Source organism: Lissotriton vulgaris, chromosome 1_1 (assembly GCF_964263255.1).
Source record: "Lissotriton vulgaris chromosome 1_1, aLisVul1.2, whole genome shotgun sequence".
Taxonomy (NCBI): Eukaryota; Metazoa; Chordata; class Amphibia; order Caudata; family Salamandridae; genus Lissotriton; species Lissotriton vulgaris.
In genome coordinates this window covers 1,943,609,793-1,943,630,855 of record NC_141685.1, presented here as the reverse complement: position 1 = coordinate 1,943,630,855, position 21,063 = coordinate 1,943,609,793, and the positions used below count along the sequence as shown (strand labels likewise).

Genomic DNA, 21,063 nt, shown 5'->3' with positions numbered 1-21,063 from the left:
GTTTTCCAACAACCGCATAAACATGACAACTTTGCTCCTTAGAATAAGAGTCAATCTCTAGAGTCGTGTGAAACAATAAACAGCTATTTCACTCAGTCAGTTGTGCAGATTACTTTCACCAGGATGCAGAGAATAGAGAGACGGGCGTTTTCAATAAAAGGTATTATTTATTGAACAGTCTTTCTTCTCATGCAAGAGAAATGAATTGCCACAATTGCAAGACTTGTTATTATAAAAAGTGCGTACAGTAAAAGGAGGATTGCGAAATAATACTGTAAAAGCATTGATATGGTTTCTTAGCCATACAATGGTTAAAATGAATAAAATATATACATTCATATATGCATTTAGCTAACATACTCAACTGGTGCTTCTAACTACGCCTACCCCAGTGTACCTGAACTAAGCCTAATACGTGGAAGGGAGTAAGTAAGTAGCAGTTTAAGTTAAGTTGGTTTTGCCAAAGATTTGCGTCAAGAATTCTCTCTAAGGGTTTAGTCAACACCATACCTCTGGAATAGAATGTTGGAGGTCTTTTATCTCCTTTCAGGACTCGATATTCCAGTCACCCGCAAGGGTAGGCTGGAAACGCCGGAGCTGGATTTTCTCGGCAGGAGAAAAGACAGCGTTCATTCCATTATAGGGGTATGGATGGATTATAGCCGTATTGGGGCATAAGGTCACAATATTGATCGGGGTCCTAGATTAGAACACAACATTCCAACCACCAAAAACACTGAAAAACTTACAGTCAATTCTAGGTTTCCTGAATTATGGAAGAACTTACATTCTAAACTACGCAGAAAGAGTTAAACCTCTTTACGAATTAATCAAACCTGATTTTAAAACAGTACATTGGACACAAAAACACACAGAAATTTTGCGTTCACTCCAAACAGACATGTTAGCAACTAAACATTTACAAACACGCGTAAACGCACGCAACTTAGTGATCCGCATCATTCCGGGTCAATGCGGATTCACCTACTTAACTTTTAACTAAGGTGAAAAAGTACCAATAGCAGACAATTCACATTTGTACACACAAGCAGAAATGAAATTCATTTATACAGAAAAAATTCTGACAGCAGTTCAAACCGCTGTAGCAAAAGAAAGAGCCCTAGCACAGGGAAAACGCATAATGGTCGTAACTCCTGTACCTGCCTTAGAGGCAGTGACAAAAGCGAGCATTCCAAATGCTAAAGCTTTACTTCTGAGATAGACACAATGGGTTAATTCTCTTGCAGCAACTGATGTTGAATATTTTTTTGATCCTTATTTGAAAACACAAGCATTCCTGCAATACGAAGAAGAATGTCCTTTGCCTACTGAAATTCTACCTCTAGACCAGTATGAATGTATATTTATATTGACGGATCAGCACAGCCAGCTACGGGGGTAAACAAGCTTATAGTGCTGCATGCACCATCGTTAAAGGTTGTATGCACGATGGCAAATTCAGACCTATGCTCACAAAAACGCAATCTCTAGGAGATGCAAAAGGTTGCACAATCAAGCAAAACCACTTTGGGAACAAGTAGTTCAGTTGCGAAACAGACTACAAAACACTCACGTGATACACATGCTGAGTCATCAACGTGATGGCGTTCACGTTGAAGGGAATTCATTGGCTGATGAAGTCGCGAAAGGGGCTGTGCAATCGGCTTCTGTAGCTACAATCACTTGTTCAAAAACGAAAATAGACAGTGAAATAATGCTGGCTGTCAATGCAACAAGCAAAGGCAGGGGTGCAGCGTTACCTTAGAAGTTTCCACGCAAATACTCATATATAATTGATGCGAATAGCGTTCCGTTTGCTCGAATTCCTGGAGTGGGGTATAGAGTAATTCCAATCAGGGAACAAAAAGCAACTTTGATTTATGAAGCACATATGGGAGGGGGTCTGATACATCAGGGGATCTCTAAAACAATATTAACTGTAAAAGAGACAATTCCGGGTAGCCAGGAATGAACGCACACATTCACATGTTTGTCATTGACTGCAAAGACTGCAATAGAGATGGCAGCACAGAACGCCGCCAGATACAGTACAATGGTATAGCTAGCCCAGTATAGACACCATTGTTAGACAGCATTAGACTATCTACATACAGGCGTCCTTATGGACGAATGCAGTGCCACAAACACTAAATATAGGTTCATTTGGATGTGGGCTCAGCGCTCGGCTGACGCTCGTACTGTTATAAAAGATTTGCAAGTCTTTTTCGGCACATACGCAATAGCACGGTACATTCTGACCAGGGTCCTGCGTTTTGCTCTCGAGCTTACAAAGATGCCATGGCCAGTTTGGGCGTTGGTAAGAACAATACACTACAACGGGTCAGAGCTATACTTGACCAGCACAGATTTTCACTATTAGTATAGCCTCTATCCTTGTCTTTGTTCTATTCCTTGTGCGAAAGGGTCTGGGATGTGACCCATATACACCCCAAAATAGTGATAAAAAAAATCACTTAGAAACATGAAACAAAATGATCCGCACCAAGGTACATATGTATTTGATATGTAGCAGTGTAGCAATTTATACACTACTCAGAGAAACAGTCCAATGTTACAAAAAGTCATCATTTCCCAAAGATAAACAATTTCCAGGTCTTGATTGTAGATTTGTTACTTTCTTTATTGATCATCAATTCATTAAAACAATACAGAATTGCCTGCCGCCAACACGTTTCACCCCTGTGACTTCTTCAGGGCTTAATATACAATATTCTGCACAGTGATCGCATCAATTTTTCATCGAGTATCTGCACTGCTGGTATCTTGTCTTATTGTCAAGTTATCTGGATTCTTGATGAGACTTCGGTATAGTCCCCCCTGGATATGTCCTTCTTACACCATTAATTTTTAACCCTGGTATCATCCCATCGTGAGCATTCAGGCGTCCATGGTCGAACGGTCTTGCTCCAAAATCCGGTCCTGTCAGTTTGGGCGTTGCATTGCGGTACTCTAGTCCATTCCATCCTGAGGAAAATTCGGTTGTGGAAAGAAAAAACCCGGACATAAAGCAGTCTATTAAAGCTAGGGTATTAGGTTTGGATGACAGGTGGGTCAAACATCTAATTGGGGTCCAACGTAGTGTTAACTATTTGCCAAGAAGTTCTCTAGGGAGTATCACTCCATATGAGGTCCTATTTGGGACTAGAATGTTGGTCTCTGACCTTGATTGTCACACAGCAGTGGTGGAAACTAAGAAATTTGATATCAAAGATCGTATGGATGTTTTACAGGACTTAAATGAAATAAGAATGAAACAAAGCAACGTGTTCCTGAAGCCAACCACCACTGGGGAAAAACCAACCGTCCCAGCAATCCCTGTCTGGATCCCAAAGCTTGGTGATCTAGTCAGAGAAAAGATAGCGGACAAGAAGGAACTTGGGCTTCTTACAGACAACCAGTACATGTCCTAGCAATCCACGGAACAAGAACAGTGATACTTCCACCCCTTGCTGGTAAAAAGGAGAACCACTTTGTGTCTTTTGACCTGATCAAACCACACTATGTGGCCGATACTAAGTAGTAGGCCAAGTGGACTCCGCCAATGTAACAGAAGCACTCCTCTAGCTACAATCCAAGAGGTTCAAACTGAGAGACTCATCACCATTGAGGAATTTGCAGTGAGAAAAGAAGGACTAAGCAACAAAGCTATGGAACTTGTACCTCTTGAGACCCATAACAGTTCGTCATGAAACTAACATCTGTCTACAGCGAAGTAACAAGTGATCAAGTTGTTCCAGCGATTTCAACAAATCTGGATGCAATTCCAAGCATAGATAGAACTGCCTCTGGCTATTTTAGAAACTTTGATACATTTTCTGAGTATCCCAGCGAACCTGAATCAACGCCAGCAAAAAGAACTTTCAAACAACAAGCAACTGACTTTTTTCATCACTTGGAAAACACTTATCTGGTTTCACCATGGATTGAACTTTGGATTGTGTTGGGAATACTTTTTCTTCTACTTTGGTTAACTCTGGTAATAACTCTGGGTATGCTGATAAATGGAAGATATGTAAAAATGGACACATCAAGTAAGAAATTCAACATATTCCTCAAGCCACACAAATCATCCCATTGTGAATAAAGAGACTTGTCAGCAGTGAACATCACAGCCGGTATATACTTGATGGTATAGCTTGGGACAAAACAGAATATGAAATGTTTGGACCGTCGGAGCTGTTGAGATTCCACACTTATTCAAGATCTCATTAAGTGACTTTATTATAGCTAGGAACTTTTCTGATGATTGGGACTTCGAGACTGTTAATAATATGATGTTTGATCCAGAGATGTCTGCAGTATTCACAAATCATGAATATTTAGAGGGTTCATCTGAATATGAAGAAATGTATTGTTATAACAATTATGGTCATCATTTCTTGCACAAATCTGCAATGCCTAGAAATGTATATATGAATCCAAGAGGGCCAGCTGACTAAAAAGGTCTGCACTCTGCAGGATACCTGGTTGGAGAGAGACCTGGTGCCCGAAGTCTGCCCTGAGGATCTAGGGGCTGAAGGAGTGACCAGAAGAATGTTTTCCAGCTGATGGTGACTACATCTGAAGGTAAAACGTTGACCGGAACAACTCTCTTGGTGCACTTGACCTCCGTTCACTCTTGGTTGGCCTAAAATTGCACATAGGTCTGGGTCCACTACGACTGTTGTTTTTACACGGTGCTCAACTTTTTATGTGAGCTTTTTGCCTTGAAACTTTTATTCTTATGATCTTAGTACCTTTTTGCTAATTAACATTTTCACTATTTTTCCAAATAGGTTTGAGAACTTTATTGTGCTGTGTACTTTACTTTGAAATTGTTGATTCTGCTTTAACTTAGCAAACACATTTCTAAGGATTCCTGCTGCTTGCGCCGTAGCTACGAGCGACTGAGCAGAGATTCTCTCAGAACTGTGTTCCTACCTAACCAGAGTGGGTTTATTGAGTTGGTTGGAGGTGTCCTTCTTAATTAATTTCCCCATTTCTGATACAATGGTGTTCTTTTTTTTCTTTAAAGAAAGGAATATTTCTGAACAAGGGAGGACACCAAATACAATGCTTACGTTATCACCCTTGATGAGACAGATGCAATTAGAAAGGAGATACATAATATAGGAAATAGGGTTTTTGATTAAGGGGGTGAACAGCAACAGACACTAAATTAACCTGGTGTTAAGCTTCTGGTAGTTTGGCATAAAAGCATTCAGCCTTAATTTAGAGGCAATGTGTAAAGTATTTTTGCAGCACTCAAATGGTATTAAAGTGACAATGCAACAAAAGAAAAGTCCGACAGCAAATTAGAAAAATAGAGACCATTTTAATAAATAAGATTACACCAAAACAAATTAAATCCAAACTGAAGTTATGGATTTTTTAGGTTTTTGGTGAAACACAGTGCCTCAAAGATCAAAGCGCCAACAGCAGACATCTAGTTGTGTGAGAACTGGGGCAAAGTTAAAAGTTATGACTGACCACGATGAAGCATGGATTGGATACACAAAGTGGATTGAGCCTAGTCTTGGCTCACCTTCAGCCTGAAGAGAAATTTTGTGAAAAAATGTCTGAGAAGGATAGTTCAGCAGTGTAAATCAGCCGGTGGTATCCGAGGAGGAGGAGGTGTCGTCATTGGGGAACCACTGGATGAAGTCGCAGTTAAGATTTCTACATTTTGACTATGAAATCAATAATTGTCAGTGGGACAAAGCTGCAACCTGTAGCCAACGAGGGATCCAGAAGACCGGATACCTTTCAAAGAGGAGCTGCTAAACAGGATTTGCTGCAGCGGAGAAAAACATAGCAGGAGCTACCACAAAGTCAAGTCAACCAGCAATGCACCTTGGTCAGATTGGTGAGCAGTGAGGTTCCTGTTTTCTGGCAGTTCTCAGTCCACTTTCTGATGGAATATTTTATGAGTCCCAATTTTGGCTGTTTGGGCACCTTTCAAGGGTCCAGGACTGGGTCTGCACCAGTTAGAATGTTGGGCTCACTTCAGGCACGGTCCAGGTGGAGGATTCAAGTTGTTGGAGCTTTTTGTGTCTCTGTAGTTCAGATCAAAAAGCCAGCCAACTGGCCTTAGGAGTCACTCTGGTAGCCCTAGATTCAAGCAACAAGGCAGACCTCAAGCAGTAGAACAGTCCTTTGAGGGTACAAGGCAGGCTTCAAACAGGGCAGTCCTCTGAAGTACAAGGCAGTCCTGCTGAGTGTCCTCCACAGGTTCAGGAATGTACTGAAGAGTTGGTCTCAGGATCCTTTATTTATAATAGGTGCGAGCCTTTACAGTTGGAGAACGTTCTAGTCTTCCACCACATCTTGTTCTAGAATGTTCCTTCCTCCTCTGCCCAGGCCACAAGAGGTCTATGGGGACAATTGGGTGGTGTCAAGTTATTTTTGAGTGTGCTGCATCAGCCCCTTTGAAATGTAGAGGGGTAGGGAACAGCTTCGCTCCGCCCACACAGACAGGATGGCCCATCCTGCCAACACCTAGTCCCCCTTTGTCTCACTGTCTGAGAGGCATAGACAAAAATAAACTCCCACTCTATTCACTGGCATGTGACCCAGGTTACGGGCTACAGGAAACAAATGGTTAGTACAAGAAAATGGCAACTTTCAAAAAGTAAAAGGAACAAATGATGGATAGAATGCTGAACAATGCAAACATTTATCCCCAGTTACGAAGATTTGGGTTTAATCCATCATTCTTTTGCTCACCAGGCCACCCCAGTTTGGACACAGCCATATGCAAATCAGTCTCATTTGAACAGTCCAGTCTGAACTGCCAAGGCAGGTCCTCTCTGACAAGGAAACAAGCATCCTGGGACAGGTTTCAGGGTATCACCCCTCATCAGCCAGCCTATCTTACATCCAGTGGTGCAGTGAGCACAGGATCCACATAAGGGCATATCCTTTACACATAGGGCAACAAAAGCAAAAGGAACAAATGATGGACGGAATGTGGAACAATGCAAACATTCACCCCCCGCAACAAAGATCTGGGAATAATCTATCATTCTTTTGCTCACTAAGCCACCCCAGTTTGGACCCAGCCCTGTGCAAATCAGTCTTGACTTTGCTTCTCATGGGAACAGTCCAGCCCGAACTGCCAAGCCAGGTCCTCCCTGGACGGGAAACAAGCATCCAGTGAACGGTTTCGGGGCATAACCCCTCATGAGCCAGGCATTTTTGATCAATATTCTGTCAATCAATTGTTCTTTTTGAACTTTCTAAAAGTGGCATTTTCAAAAATTTTACTTCAAAGCCAACCTCATCATTAAATAGGATTTTAAATTACAATTCTTTTGAGACCAAACATGACTTTTCTACCTGTTGCCAATCAAAGGTTAACACGTATTAAATGAAATAAGGTAACCCAATGCTATCCTATGGGAGATGTAGGCTTCACAGTAGTGAAAAACGAATCTGGAAGTTTTTCACTAGCAGGACATGTAAAAATGAAAGTACATACCCAGCATTTTAAATACACTGCACACTACTCTATGAGTTGTTCAGGGACTACCTTAGAAATCTGACTTATATGTACTTAAAAGGAAAGTTTAGGCTTGGTAAAAGGTTTACTTTAACAGGTCGAATTGGCAGTTTAAAACTGCACACTGGCTGCAATGGCAAGTCTGAGGCATATTTAAAAGGGTTACTAAAGTGGATGGCACAATAAGTGCTTGTTAGAAATGGGGTTTCTGGTTGGCTAGGGCATGCACCTAAGCCAGGCAGAAACCACCACTCTAGTCATGCTGAAGATAACCCCTGCTCACCCCTTTGGTAGCTTGGCATGAGCAGTCAGGCTTATCCCAGAGGCAATGTGTAAAGCGTTTGGGTAACACACACACAGTAGCAACAAACTAGTCACACTACAAATGAGACTCCACACAAGGTTATATAAAAAATAGCCTTTGTATTATCCAAAACACTTTAGAATCATAATCACACATATACACTGCACCAACCGGCACCCGGTCCTAATTTACAGGGGATTATATACATGACTGGGCCAATCGGGCCACTGTCAGAACCATCTCAAGAATAAGTACTAAAAATAAATCTCTACCAGTAACTACTGGCGAAATACTGTACTCAGCATTAGCATTAGCAACATAAACACATTATGGCTGCATCACACTAGGCATAAAACACTTTACGCATAAATCATAAGCATAAACACATTATGCAATCTCTCAAAATTAGGAGGGCACCTTTGTGACACTCCCTAGGTGCATACATCACCTTCGGGCCTTGTGGCCCATCAACACCATAAAGCTGACCCCAGGCCAACTGGCCTTTCTCTGGGGCTCAAAATGCTCTCTGTCCCAAATGTCAGGGCATGGTTCTAGAGCCTTCTAAGTGGCCCTCTGGCTGCCAATACAGCAGAGACAATGTGCGCAATGCACGAAGGGGCAGGGGTGTGTCTCACTACTTTCTTGACATCAAAAGAAATGCCCCCGTTGTTGCGGCTACCAGTGCTCTCGCGGTGCAGCTTGGGAAATGGGTGCTGGCACCACTGTGCCTGAGGGAGCCCCACTCGGGGATTCTACTGACATAATTGCCCTCAATGTTGCAGCTGCCCGCAACTGCGTTGCAGCTGTGAAGAACAATAAAGTCACTGGCACTAAACGTGCCTCGGGAGCACTAAAAATGCTCTCAGCTCCGCTCCCACTCACCGGAGGAAGGCACCAAAAATGTGCCTCGGGAGATCTTCCTCCACCGGGACCTCTCCTGACTCGCCTGGTTTCTCTGCTGGGACCCGGGACTTCGACATGGAGCCAGTGAGGCTCCGGACTATCTAGCCTGCACGCGGGGCTCTCCTCATCAGGGGTTGCTTTTACTCAGTTCAGGTTGGCTTGGTTGGTATTTTACCAATTCAAAGCTGTAATACTGTGCCTGGAGTGGTAAATGGCTTTTGTCATTTTACAGCTCGCAAATGACAGCACTGCGCTAGTCCTATGCTTAAAGACTTTGCTGCAGAAATGGCGAAATACTTTGTCCTTTTCTATCTCAGCATGGATGGCACTGTGCTAATCAATGCTTAAAGATTTGGATAGAAATGCAGACATTTGAGGTGAGCAGATCTACAGTGCCAGTGGTGTTGAGAGTGCTCTATACAGGAGCTGCTTTCCACCTACACTTGAGGACTACCCAGAGTTCTCGCTTTTTTTTTGCATAATTTATTTGTCACTCTATGCCTGAAAGGGTATTTTTTGACATATATATATATTCACTGAAAAAACTATAGGTTTTAGGAAAAGTTATAGTTAGTTGGAAATTTTACTCGCACAAAACCATAGAAATTCCTATGTTATAGTTCGTTCAGCTAACTATAACTTGCGCCCCCGCAATGAACTGCTGATGACGTCACATATTACATCACTCATGACATGGTCAGTGACATCACTGATAACATCACTCATGACATCTCAAATGATATCACTGAATACATCACTGATGACACCATCCAGTGACTGTATGTTTCTGTAAAGTTTAAATATGTTTAATATATATAGGGAAAGGGGTATTGAAGAAATAATAGGTGTATAAGTGTCTGAATGGATGATTTAGTAGGTGCATGACTGACTTCGTGTCTTACTGAATGCATGGGTTATTGAGTAAACTTTGTGAATGTCTGTATCCGTCTGTTGGTGTGTAAGCAGTTGCATGGGTTTTTGAATAGCTACATGAGTGTCTATATGGGTTACTGATTGGAGTATCTGTATGGTGCCTGAGTGTTTGTGTACGTGGGGTGTGTGTGACTCTGTGCATAGATGTGTGAGTGGGTGATTCACTGGGTGCATGGTTTCAAGAGTTCATCTGTGATGGACTGTATGGGTGGGTGAGTGTCTGAATGGGTGTGTTAGTGAGTGAATGCACATCTCAGTGGTACATGTGTGAGTAACAACATATGTGAAAGGCAGTATATATGTATGTTGGAGTATATAAATGGCTATAAGTAAGAGTGTATGATTGTGAGAGTGCCTGTATGGATGAGTGTGAGCTTGTATCTGTGATTGTATAAGAGCATTAGAATGTGCTAGTATTTGTATGAGTAATTGATCTGGTGTGTGTATAACTGTATTGGTGAGTAAATGGCACTGCGATTAATTATTTGCATGACTGACTAGGTGTGTGAGTACCTTTATGGATGAGTGGTGGTGTGTGAGTGTCTATATAGGTGTATGAGTGCATATGATAGTCCTGTACTGAGTGACCATAAGTAAGAGTGACTGTAGGGGTGAGTGAGTGGATGTGTGTGTAAACCTATGAATTAATGAGGAGGTATGTAGTTATTGGTGTTGGAGTGTCTACGGTTTTGAGAATGGCAGTCTGTAATTTAGAGTGATATATCTAAGGTTATATTAGGGTGTGAGAAGATGCATCAATCTATCACATGGATGATGTCATCAGTGATGTCACTGACCATGTCATGAGTGATGTAAGATGTGACGTCATCAGCAGTGCATTGCGGGGCGCAAGTTATAGTTAGCTGAACTAACTATAACGAGGGAATTTCTATGATTTTGTACAAGTGAAATTTCCAACTAACTATAAATTTCCCTAAAACCTATGGTTTTTTTCAGTGATTTTCCAAGGTATTTTAAATGCTTATTTCTAACTATAATGTGCCTGAAACCTATAGTTTTTTAAGTGAATTTCAAATGTTTTTTAAATGCTAGTTTCTAACTGTGCCTACAGTGGTAGGACATGTGAAGAAAGAAGAAAAAACCCACAGAAAGAAGCAAAAGAAATGCAGAAAGAAGCAACAGACGTCCACAAAGACGAAGAAAAGTGCAGGAATAAGCAAGATATGTGCAGAAAGAACCAACAGAGGAGCAGAAAGAGGACTTGCTGCAAAATCATCCTGTGCCCACAACTTTTTCAGACGGGTACTGGTGGTAACTGACTAACCAGGCCTAGAGCCAGTGCTAAGCTAAAAGACACTTAGAATACAGTGAAAACACCTACATACACTAGGGAACACTATGCGTTGGGGTACCCGTGTGATTAGCATGACCTCCTCTGTAAGGCCTAGTACATAATAGGACAGGGTGATTAAAACTACTTTTAAGTCAGAGGTGCAGAAATCTGGACTAAATTAGACTTCATCACCCATCCCGTAGTCTGCCACGAGGTACGTTTGCAGAGTGGTAGAGAAAGGGGACTAGGGCCTCCGAAGACGTCTTAGCAGTCCCACTGTATGGGACTTACTGGAGGTAACAAGAGGGGTAGTTGGCCCCCAAGGACATCCTTGGGGCCCAACTTCACAAACTATTACCTCCAGTCAGTCCCACACAGCAGCACTGGTAAGTACTCGAACCAGGCAACGCCCACTTTGCCCACCACTCTACAAACGCGCTCCCTGGCACGCCCTTGGATTGGCATTGAAGTCCCCTTCACTGCTGGGAGTCCTTTAGGGGCCAATTAGCCTACCTTTTAACTCCAGTAAGCCCCACGCAGTGGGATTGGTGAGAGGTAGACAAAGGTCATGCCCCCTTTCTCTACCACTCTGCAAACGCGCCCCCTGGCGCGTTGTAAGTTGGAGGATTAAGTCCCCTTAAATCCTGAGGGTCCCTGGTGTCCAACTAGCCAACCAGGTACCTCCATTAAGCGCCACAGAGCTGCGTTGCAGAGAGGTGTAAAAAGAGGCATGGCCTGGCCCACCTCTCTGCAACGCAGCACAGTGGCACTTACTGGAGGTACCTGGTGGGCTAGTTGGACACCAAGGACACTCAGGATTGAAGAGGCGTGTTTACACACATGTCACCTCAGGCCCGCCCTATCCCTTCACCACTGTGCAAACGCAGCCCGTGGCACGTTTTAAGTTGTGGATAAAGTCCCCTTGAATCCTGCGGGTCCCTGGGGTCCAACTAGCCTACCAGGTACCTCCAGTAAGCACCACAGAGCTGTGTTGCAGACAGGTGTAAAAAGGGGCATGGCCTGGGCCACCTCTCTGCACCACAGCCCTTTGGCGCTTACTGGAGGTACCTGGTGGGCTAGTAGGCCCCCAGGGACCCCCAGTATTGAAGGGGAATTAATTCCCCAACTTAAAACGTGCCACAGGGTGCGTTTGCAGAGTGTTGCTGAAAGGGGGCGGGCCTCCGGCCGATCGCGTCTTTTTCATTTTGTCAAGTCCTTACTTTCCTATTTTATGGGCCCTGGGGACCCCATCCCCCAGGGCCTAACCCCTTTTTTTTTTTTTAATGGAAGGGGGCCACGTGGCCCCACCTCTTGAGGCCATGTTCAGTACCGGGGACCCCATCCCCCAGGGCATGGCCAGTTTTTTCTTTATTTGTTTTTTTGGAGGGGGGCTGCGTGTCCCCCCTCCTGAGGCCATTTATGGCCCCGGGGACCCCATCCACCGGGGCCGGCCTTTGCGTGTTTTAAAAAAAAATATATAATAGTTTTATTATGGGGGAGGGGGCCACATGGCCCCCCTCCCTGGCCACTTCTGGCCCCGGGGACCCTATCCCGGGGCTCTCCACTTCGTAGAGGACTGTGGGGGGAGTCCCAATGCCCCCACGGTCCCTGCCGGCTCCCCACCTCCTGCGGGAGCCGGTATTGCTTTTCCACATGGGGAGCTGCTAACATGCAGCTCCCCGTGTGGAAAAGAAATCTGGTTTGAATTTTGGAAGAGAGAACAGGTTTCCTGCTCTCTCTTCCAAAATCCAAACCAGTGTTTGCTATGGCATGGCGGGAGCCTTGCGGCAGTGTCCTGGCAGTCCCCGGGCTCTGAAGGGTTCCAGGAGGGGGGCCGGCCCCCCTCCCAACCAATGCACAGCCACAGGGAAGTGGTGGTCCCCGGGGCTCGGGGGTCCATAACGGACCCCCAAATTTGCATTATAGTGCCTCGGGGAGGTGGCGGTCCCTGGGGCATGTGGGGGGGCTCAAGCCCCCCCACACAGGTATATATTTAAAGAAGCCCCGGGGGTGGTGGTCCTGGGGATGCGGGGGGCGGGCTGTGTGCCCCCGCAAATATTTTATCAAAGCCCCGGGGGTGGCAGTCCCTGGGGCTGCGGGGGTCCCCCTGATCCTCAGAAAATTTTATTTCAGCATGCCCCCCGGACCTGGCCATCCAGAGGCTTAATTAAACGAGGCGCGGGAGCCCGCACTTTGTTTTTTTTTTATTTTCTCGGTCGGATTCGTGCACCCAGCACGAAATCGGCAATTTTTTTTTTTTTTAATGCTTTTTTGGACCTGGGGGGGCTTGTGGGACCCACTGAGCAGACCTAGGGGGTCAGGATGTTTCTACCCTGCCCCCTTTTGGTTTTTTTGTGTTTCTTTTTCTGTTGCCAACACTTCCTGGTTTGGAGTGTTGACAGCCAATCAGAATAAAGCCCGAGGTCGGGAGGGTTCACGGATCCACCACCCCTCTAAATATCGAAATTTTTTATTTTTTATTTTCTCAGCAACTACTGAACGGATTTACACCATTTCAAAAAAGGTCTCTTCCTGAACCAAGGGTTACCTTTTTGCCTAATTTGGTGTAATTCCGCTCAGCAGTTCGGGCTGTAGCCGTTTCTAAAGTTTCCTCAGAGAATTAACATGGAGAAAACACGTTTTGGGACCCCCCTTTTATTTCAGCCCCCACTTGCCGAATCACACTGAAAATTTCAAGTTAGAAGCTGACCGGAGCGCCCCACAAGTTTTTAACATTTTGCGAAGATGTGTCAACCGGCGCCAAAGTTATTGGGAAAAGGAAAAATGCTTTTTGAATAGAAACAAGGTCCTAACTATAACTACCTACTGGCTACCACCAGTTGGGAATATATATCTATCTATATCTATATATCTATATCTATATCTATATCTATATATCTATATCTATATATATCTTGAGACTGATTTTATGATTTCTGATAACTATGAAACACAAATATTAAACTTAATCATATCCAGCAAAAGCATCCATGCCACATATTAAAAGAAAGTGTCATACTGTACCAAGCAAGCTGACATCCTGGCATTTCGTCCACAACACCAGCCTTCTTCTTTCAAATCTTGGCACATGGGGAATCCCCATTGCTCTAGGGTGTTTTCTGCAAAGGAAAAGTATATAAGCTACCTACTATAAATATGTTGTTTCTTTTACATAATTCCCCTGTAGAGAGGATAACACAGTATGTAAATTAAGTTATACAAGATAGATTGCAGAACACTGTTGTGCAAAACTAAACACACATGCGCACGTTTACAAAAAATAAGCTTAAGCTCTAAACGAGGGGCCTAAATATTTTACATCCAATTCCTTTGGAGTCAATCAATGAAGGTTTTTTTCTTAACAAACACAAACCGCAGTTTCTTAATGCAGATCGCGTAACCAAATATAGGAAAAAACAACAGACTTGCAATTCTAAATGTACTATTCTGGCCAGCGTAACTGGTAGCCGGATATACTTGTGTTACCTGTGTGTTTTCTTTTAGTCATAAAAGTGCTGATTCTTGGCAGCCTCGCTTGGAATAATGTGCGCATTTATACTTTATAGCTAAGCTCCAAGTCCCTTGATCTGGTTTTTATCTCTTGTGCGTGTTTTCCAGAAGGAACCAGCCGTGTCGCTGTTCGTACAGCACTCTCCTGAAGATACTCTTGTTCCAAACAGCAAATCAATTTGGCTTCATGTTCGGTGTTACTTAATGTGATAACTTCACTCAAAATGTAATTTACTGAACTGGAACTGCAACTTGAGAAAAACTAACTTCGGGGGAGTTGCTAGACAGCCAAATACTGAAGGTGCAACTTACAGGCCAGCTGACAGCATGCCTACTTTATTCCCAGTTTTCTTTAATTTCTCTTTACCCCATCCAGCCACTAGGGAAAGATGTAAATGAGGATCTGGGATTAGATCCAATATTCACAGAATTCAAGGATAAGTCCCACTGACTAGTTTGTAATTATTACGACGGTCCATGTTAGTCAAGAGCACTAAATGAGGTTTTTGTCATAAATGAGAAACTTATGTCACTCAGTTTAACGCAACTGTGGCTTGTGTAATGTAATGTAATGTAATGTAATACGTATTTATTGAGCGCAACTGTCACCCAAAAGGGTATCCTGGCGCTGTAACCAAAACATTACCGACAGATGTTACGCACTACACTACTCTTGGGAAGAGATAGCTTTTTAAACCCTTTTTAAAAGCCGCCAAATCCTGGCAGCTCTGCCGGGGCAGGGATAAGGAGTTCCAAAGTTTTGCAGCTGCAAAACTGAACGACCGGCCGCCCATCCTCACCCTTTTAATCCTGGGAACAACTACCAGGAAGGCTGAGGAAGACCTCAGCGGTCTTGCGGCTGAGTACCAGGAGAAGAGATCTTGTAACATCACTGGCCCCAGCCCATGTAAGGCCCTGAAAACAAGGCAAGAGACCTTGAAATGAATCCGTTGCTGAACAGGCAGCCAATGAAGGTCCGAAAGCGCCAAAGACCATGACGCGTAGCGTGAACGAGAGAGGGCCAGATTGGCATCCATGTTCTGAATCCTCTGCAGCTTAAAAACCAAGATGTTAGGGGCTCCTAGAAGCAGTGCGTTGCAGTAGTCTAACCTACTGAGGATGGTACTACGCACCACTTCTGTCCTGGCCGCAGTTGGAAGTAACGGAAGAATCTTCCGTAAAGTGCGGAGCAGGAGCATACAGGTCGCCGTGGTTTTATTAACAAAAGCGTCAAGCTGCAGGCTAGGCCCGAACATGACACCAAGATTACGGGCGAGTCAGCAGCAGTCACTGTGCCCAAGATTGAAGAAGGCCAGAACCCATCAGGTAGAGGGCGAGGCAACCGGTCCAGGGAGCAGTGGAGCACCTCGGTCTTCGCTCCATTGAATTGGAGTGAGTTGTGGCGTAACCAATCTGCCGTCGCAGTCATGCAGCGGTGAAAGGTTTCCCTCGAAACCGGATCACCTCCTTCAAATGAAAAAATTGAGTGTTATTGGCATAGTTAATAAGTGTACAGCTAGTAGTGACAGGAGAGGATATTTACAAATGCACTGCTCATGAGTGTCCAGATTATTAAAGGAAATCATGACACCAAATCTACTGCTTCCTCTTCAGAGACTTAAATACCCCGAGGCAGGCAAACCATTGCTTTTTTAATCAGAAGGTAGGGAGGAGGAATTAGTGTCTAGTCTGTTCCCCAGGGTAGTATTATTTATCATAAGTGGACTAAGACACTTGTAACTGCGTTACACACAGTCATGTAGATAACCCTCATAAACGCTATGTATTGAGGTGATGTGGTTTATCTTGATTCTCCGCCCCACATAGACGTTTTGGCACTTATCATTGGGTCATCTATTGTGCTGTATGCCTGCCTCAAGCCTGAGGTCAACTCTGGAGTAGCGCAGTAGTGTCCAGAGAAAAGATGAAGCCACATAGGAGGGTTAATGTTCAAAGACACACCTACACCCAAAATTCACTTTATTCTAGAGCGGATGTGGTCTGTTCTTAAAAGTAACATATGGGTATACAGTTGGATCAAGTTACTGGGTCCTTGTATATCACTCAAAGACAAACTGTCAACATGTTTCTGCTCCCCTTGGCCCAGCCGGGTCTATGGAGCATTCGTCAGGACAAATACAAATTTAAAATTAGACGCACACCCTTTTTGTGTGGTATGTCAGTGGTTCAAATTGTACTCACTGTAGTTTGATACTGAAGGTTCTGTTAAACCTAGAAAAGAAATCGCAATTATCTACAAACAGTGTTTCTGTTACTCTGTGGCTAGTACACCTTGTGTGTATACAGCATTTAATCGCACTTTATTCTTAGTTTCAGTGCGGGCAAATTTTTTTCTTATTCCTTCAATAAGTGTTAGCAATAATGGAAGACTATTTGGCGAATTACATAGGGGAAGTTCGTCATGCGAGTTAGCGTGTAGTAAGCCTGGTGGGGTTACTGATAGTATGGATTGGCCTTTACAATCATTTGTCTGCATGTTTAATCAATGAATAGCATCAATAGTAGGGTGATATGGTGATATATATATTACGGTTTTCTTTCTAAACATAACACACACCATAAACTTTTTAAAACTTTTTTACACATTCCTGTTTATGCCCAGCAATTTTTTAGTTAATTATCCGTACACAGTTCATTACATTGCGTGCCTTACTTGTTTACTTATAAAGCGACAAAGCAGCGCTGACATTACCTCATTTATATGCCGTTGCATGTCCGCGGGGGAACGGACCTCTGAGTCCCAGGCTGTGAACAGAAAAGGGGGGGCGGTTTAATACATTACCGTCATGGAGTTGAGGGCCCTCATTGTGCGAGCCGTGGAAAACGGGTTTGGTGTCACTACCCGTTTCTTCTTACCCGCAGTAAAAGGCGTATTCCGCGTCTGGTGCTGGCACTGCCCCCGGACGCGGAAACGTCGTCAGGATCGGGTATTTGTGTTGCCAGGATCATGGAAATGGATGACAGACATTCCTATGGACGGTTTAACTCCTAAACATAGAAAACGGACTTCCGTGGTAGTACCTTTATGTGTTCAATTTTTGTTGGAATTATCAAGATAAAAGTGAACAACAAATATTCTGAGAGTAGTTTTTACCCTGGACATACAAAAGCGGGCTTCTGTGATGATATTTAACAGAAAGCCAATGGGTTCCTGTATCGTAAAATTAACGACAAGTGCTGAGCCACCGGCATGAGATTTTATAATTTGAATGATAGTTACTTTTCCTGGATAGATCTTCCGAGTGGCAAAATATTGTCTGCGTTCACTGTTTTGAAAGAGCTTACACAACTGAGTTAGTCAAATGATGTTAAATTAACTAGCCCTATTGAAGTAAGATGTGCCTGGAAAAAGTGCAAAGCTTTACATTAAAATTTAAAACAATGTTCAAAAAATTCTACTGTTCAAATTGTCCCCTAATAAGTTAGGCATTTAGTCCGCTTGTTACATGGGCATGTGACCTGCTGCAGTTATTGGACTAAACCCATGTTTTCCTCTGGATCGACTTGCCGTAAAAGTTTCCTTACTTCTGCCAAAAATGTTACACCCCTGCAGGACAAGATTATGGAAGACCCTTCATCCAGCTTATCAATGATTGCCTGGAAGTGCAAATGTTCAATTCATTAAAAATGGGTTTTAAAAGCAGTCGCCTCAAATCCATAACTGCAAATCCATAACTGCAGGGCATGCGCATAGCAGATGAGCTAATGTTTCTTTCAGAAAGCCACATAATCGACAGTGCGCTGTTTGTTGGTTGCTTTTACAAGATGGCTGTAGGTCTTTCGAATCATGTAAGCCCAACCGGTAATCAATAAGGCTCTTTTTTAACACAATGCCGAAATGAGCTACTAAGTAAGCTTGGGGCTTTAGAGATGTGTAAGAGTTAATCACAGTCCACTCGTGCCAACGTTTGGAAATTGCTTTTTTATCCTCCAAAAAAGATTTCTTCTTTGCTGCATCATTAACCGATTTACTGAAGTTTGCCCGGTCTGTCGTGCTGTCCCATGCTATTTGTATTTCAAGCTCTGACAAAGATTTTCTCAGGTGGGCTCCTCATGAGTTTGGTGTTTCTTGAACCGTCTGGTTTTTAATTTCTTCCCAGCAAAGACTGTTCAATGAGTCAAGCTTGGATGAGCGAAACCTTTGACATAGCTTCTCAGAGCCATTCATGCCCCGGAATTTCTGATTCTGAAGGCCGAATTCCAGCTGAACCTGAGCTCTGGAGGCACACTTTGGCAGATTGAAAACGGCCTTGTAAACCTTCGTCGGACGTTCGTTTAACAGGTCAGCCTCCTTGCCGCACCAGATGACTAGGCCATATGACAATGAGGGAAGAATTTGAGGTGCCATCACTTTTAAGACGTGGTTATGGTTCGGGCAGCCCAGTGTTTTGTACAGTAATCTATGTGCGAAGATTAATGATTGCGCTTTTGATTTTAGATCTGTTTTGTGTTCCTTGTATGTTGAACCCTGCACCAATTTTATGCTGAGGTATTTGTGAGAAGCTTGCTCTTCTACAGTTGCCCCTTTTACGAGCCTTTTGAACTTTGTTTTTTTAGGGTCCACTAGGCGTACAACCTTGGTTTTCTCTTTGTTTAGTTGCAGGTTTTCCTGGTCCAAATAAGTTCCTAGGGTGTTTATCGCTCTTTGTAATCTAATTGGGCTTTGGCTCAACACCACAATATTGTCTGCATACTGTAAAAAGGGAATTGGCTCTTTGGCCAAGTTTGGCGGATGACAATCGGCTGCATCCATATATTTAATAATGTCTGCGAGGAACAAGTTAAATAGGCTCAGAGCCAGGACGCAGCCTTGTGAATACGCTCGCAGCCGGTTGGTGTTGTGTTTTCCCTGCTTCGTGGATCAAAGAACTTAAACAGAAGTTCAGACCTGCCTACACTTCGTTCATCGCACCGGGGTGAAGATTGACTGTGTTACTTGGAGGGCGCGGGACTGCAAGTCCCACTGGTCAGTGCGCGTAGTCCACCCAGCGCACCTGTGACTCGTCCCGCCCCCCCCGCCTTCCCCGAGGCTCTTCTACGGCTCGCGGCCCCCGCTCCGCGGGAGCCGCTCGCAGACGGTTGGTGTTGTGTTTTCCCTGCTTCGTGGATCAAAGAACTTAAACAGAAGTTCAGAACTGCCTACACTTCGTTCATCGCACCGGAGTGAAGATTGACTGTGTTACTTGGAGGGCGCGGGACTGCGAGTCCCACTGGTCAGTGCGCGTAGTCCACCCAGCGCACCTGTGACTCTTCCCGCCCCACCGCCTTCCCCGAGGCTCTTCTACCGCTCACGGCCCCCGCTCCGCGGGAGCCGCTCGCAGCCGGTTGGTGTTGTGTTTTCCCTGCTTCGTGGATCAAAGAACTTAAACAGAAGTTCAGACCTGCCTACACTTCGTTCATCGCACCGGGGTGAAGATTGACTGTGTTACTTGGAGGGCACGGGACTGCAAGTCCCACTGGTCAGTGCGCGTAGTCCACCCAGCGCACCAGTGACTTTTCCTGCCCCCGCCTTCCCCGAAGCTCTTCCCCCATATAAAGCAACGCCTAGCTCCGTGTAAGCGGAACGCGCGCGGGACGGGCGCCGGGAGAAGTCCGGGCAAAGGGCGGGCCATCTGAGGCCGTCCGAGGTCGGCTGAGGTTGGGTTGGGTCTCCCCCCCTTAGTTTTTTCTTTCTTTGCTTGTTCTACTTGCTTTGTTTAAGCTGTTTTTGTGTATCCAGGGTGACTTTACTGTTTATACCTGGTCCCCTTTACTTTTTGGTTGTTGTTAAATCCTATTGGAAATCATGCCCTTACGCTCGGGGAAAGAAAGAGTTGTGCAAGTACAGACGGGCAGTTGGGTGGTAACTGGTCCCCTTGATGCTTTCATAACTAGGGCAACTGGCATCCTGGAAAATGAGATAGCCCTCGTTGAGAAACGCTTATCGTTAGATCTTATCACAGGGAAGCGCTCTTCCATTGGCCGATTTGCAACTGTAGCTAGCCCTCAGCCACCCCTCACAACTCCCATCCAGTCCTTGGATACCGTGTTGGTAAATGTTCATCCAGATGTGGAGAGATCGTTCTTGAATTCTATTGAGAGTGGCTCTCAATCCAGTGTCTCAAAAGATAGCAGTAGCGAGGACAGTATATTAAATATTAGCTCTCTTCAACCTGATCCCACCATTAGTGAATCACAACGGAATTTGCCCTGTAAGAGGAAGAGAAGTAAGGGCCCTCAGTTGGGGGGTATGTCCAAAATATCTAAAACAAATAGCAACTCCCAGTTTTTCCCTACCCCTGTAACCATTGCTAGCTCCCAACCAACCCTGGTTGTTACTAGTCCTTTGTCCCCCTTGCAATCACCACCGAAAAATCCAGCTAATGGTCCAGATAGCTTGAATCATCATGATGGTCTTTTAAGTAAAATGGAATTATTAGTAAAATCACTCATGTATGTATGTATGTATGTATAAACCATTTTATAGCGCGCTCCGTTACTTGAGAGTATCCTGGAGCGGGTACGGGAGAGGCAGACAGCAAAACAAAGAGAAGGCATCTTAGATTACACTCTTGAACAAATGTGTTTTCAGGTGTTTTTTTAATGCAGCCACTGTTG

At 44.2% G+C, this 21,063-nt stretch overlaps 1 protein-coding gene across 1 annotated transcript in view; it reads right to left on the bottom strand.

Annotated features, from left to right (window-relative positions):
* METTL25 (methyltransferase like 25) overlaps positions 1-21,063 on the bottom strand; it is a 619,072-nt gene that overhangs the window by 319,177 nt on the left and 278,832 nt on the right. Inside the window, exon 6 of the mRNA XM_086919632.1 lies at positions 13,960-14,054. Within this exon, the coding sequence (XP_086775758.1) occupies positions 13,960-14,054 (95 nt within the window). The remainder of the gene's footprint in view (positions 1-13,959; positions 14,055-21,063) is intronic.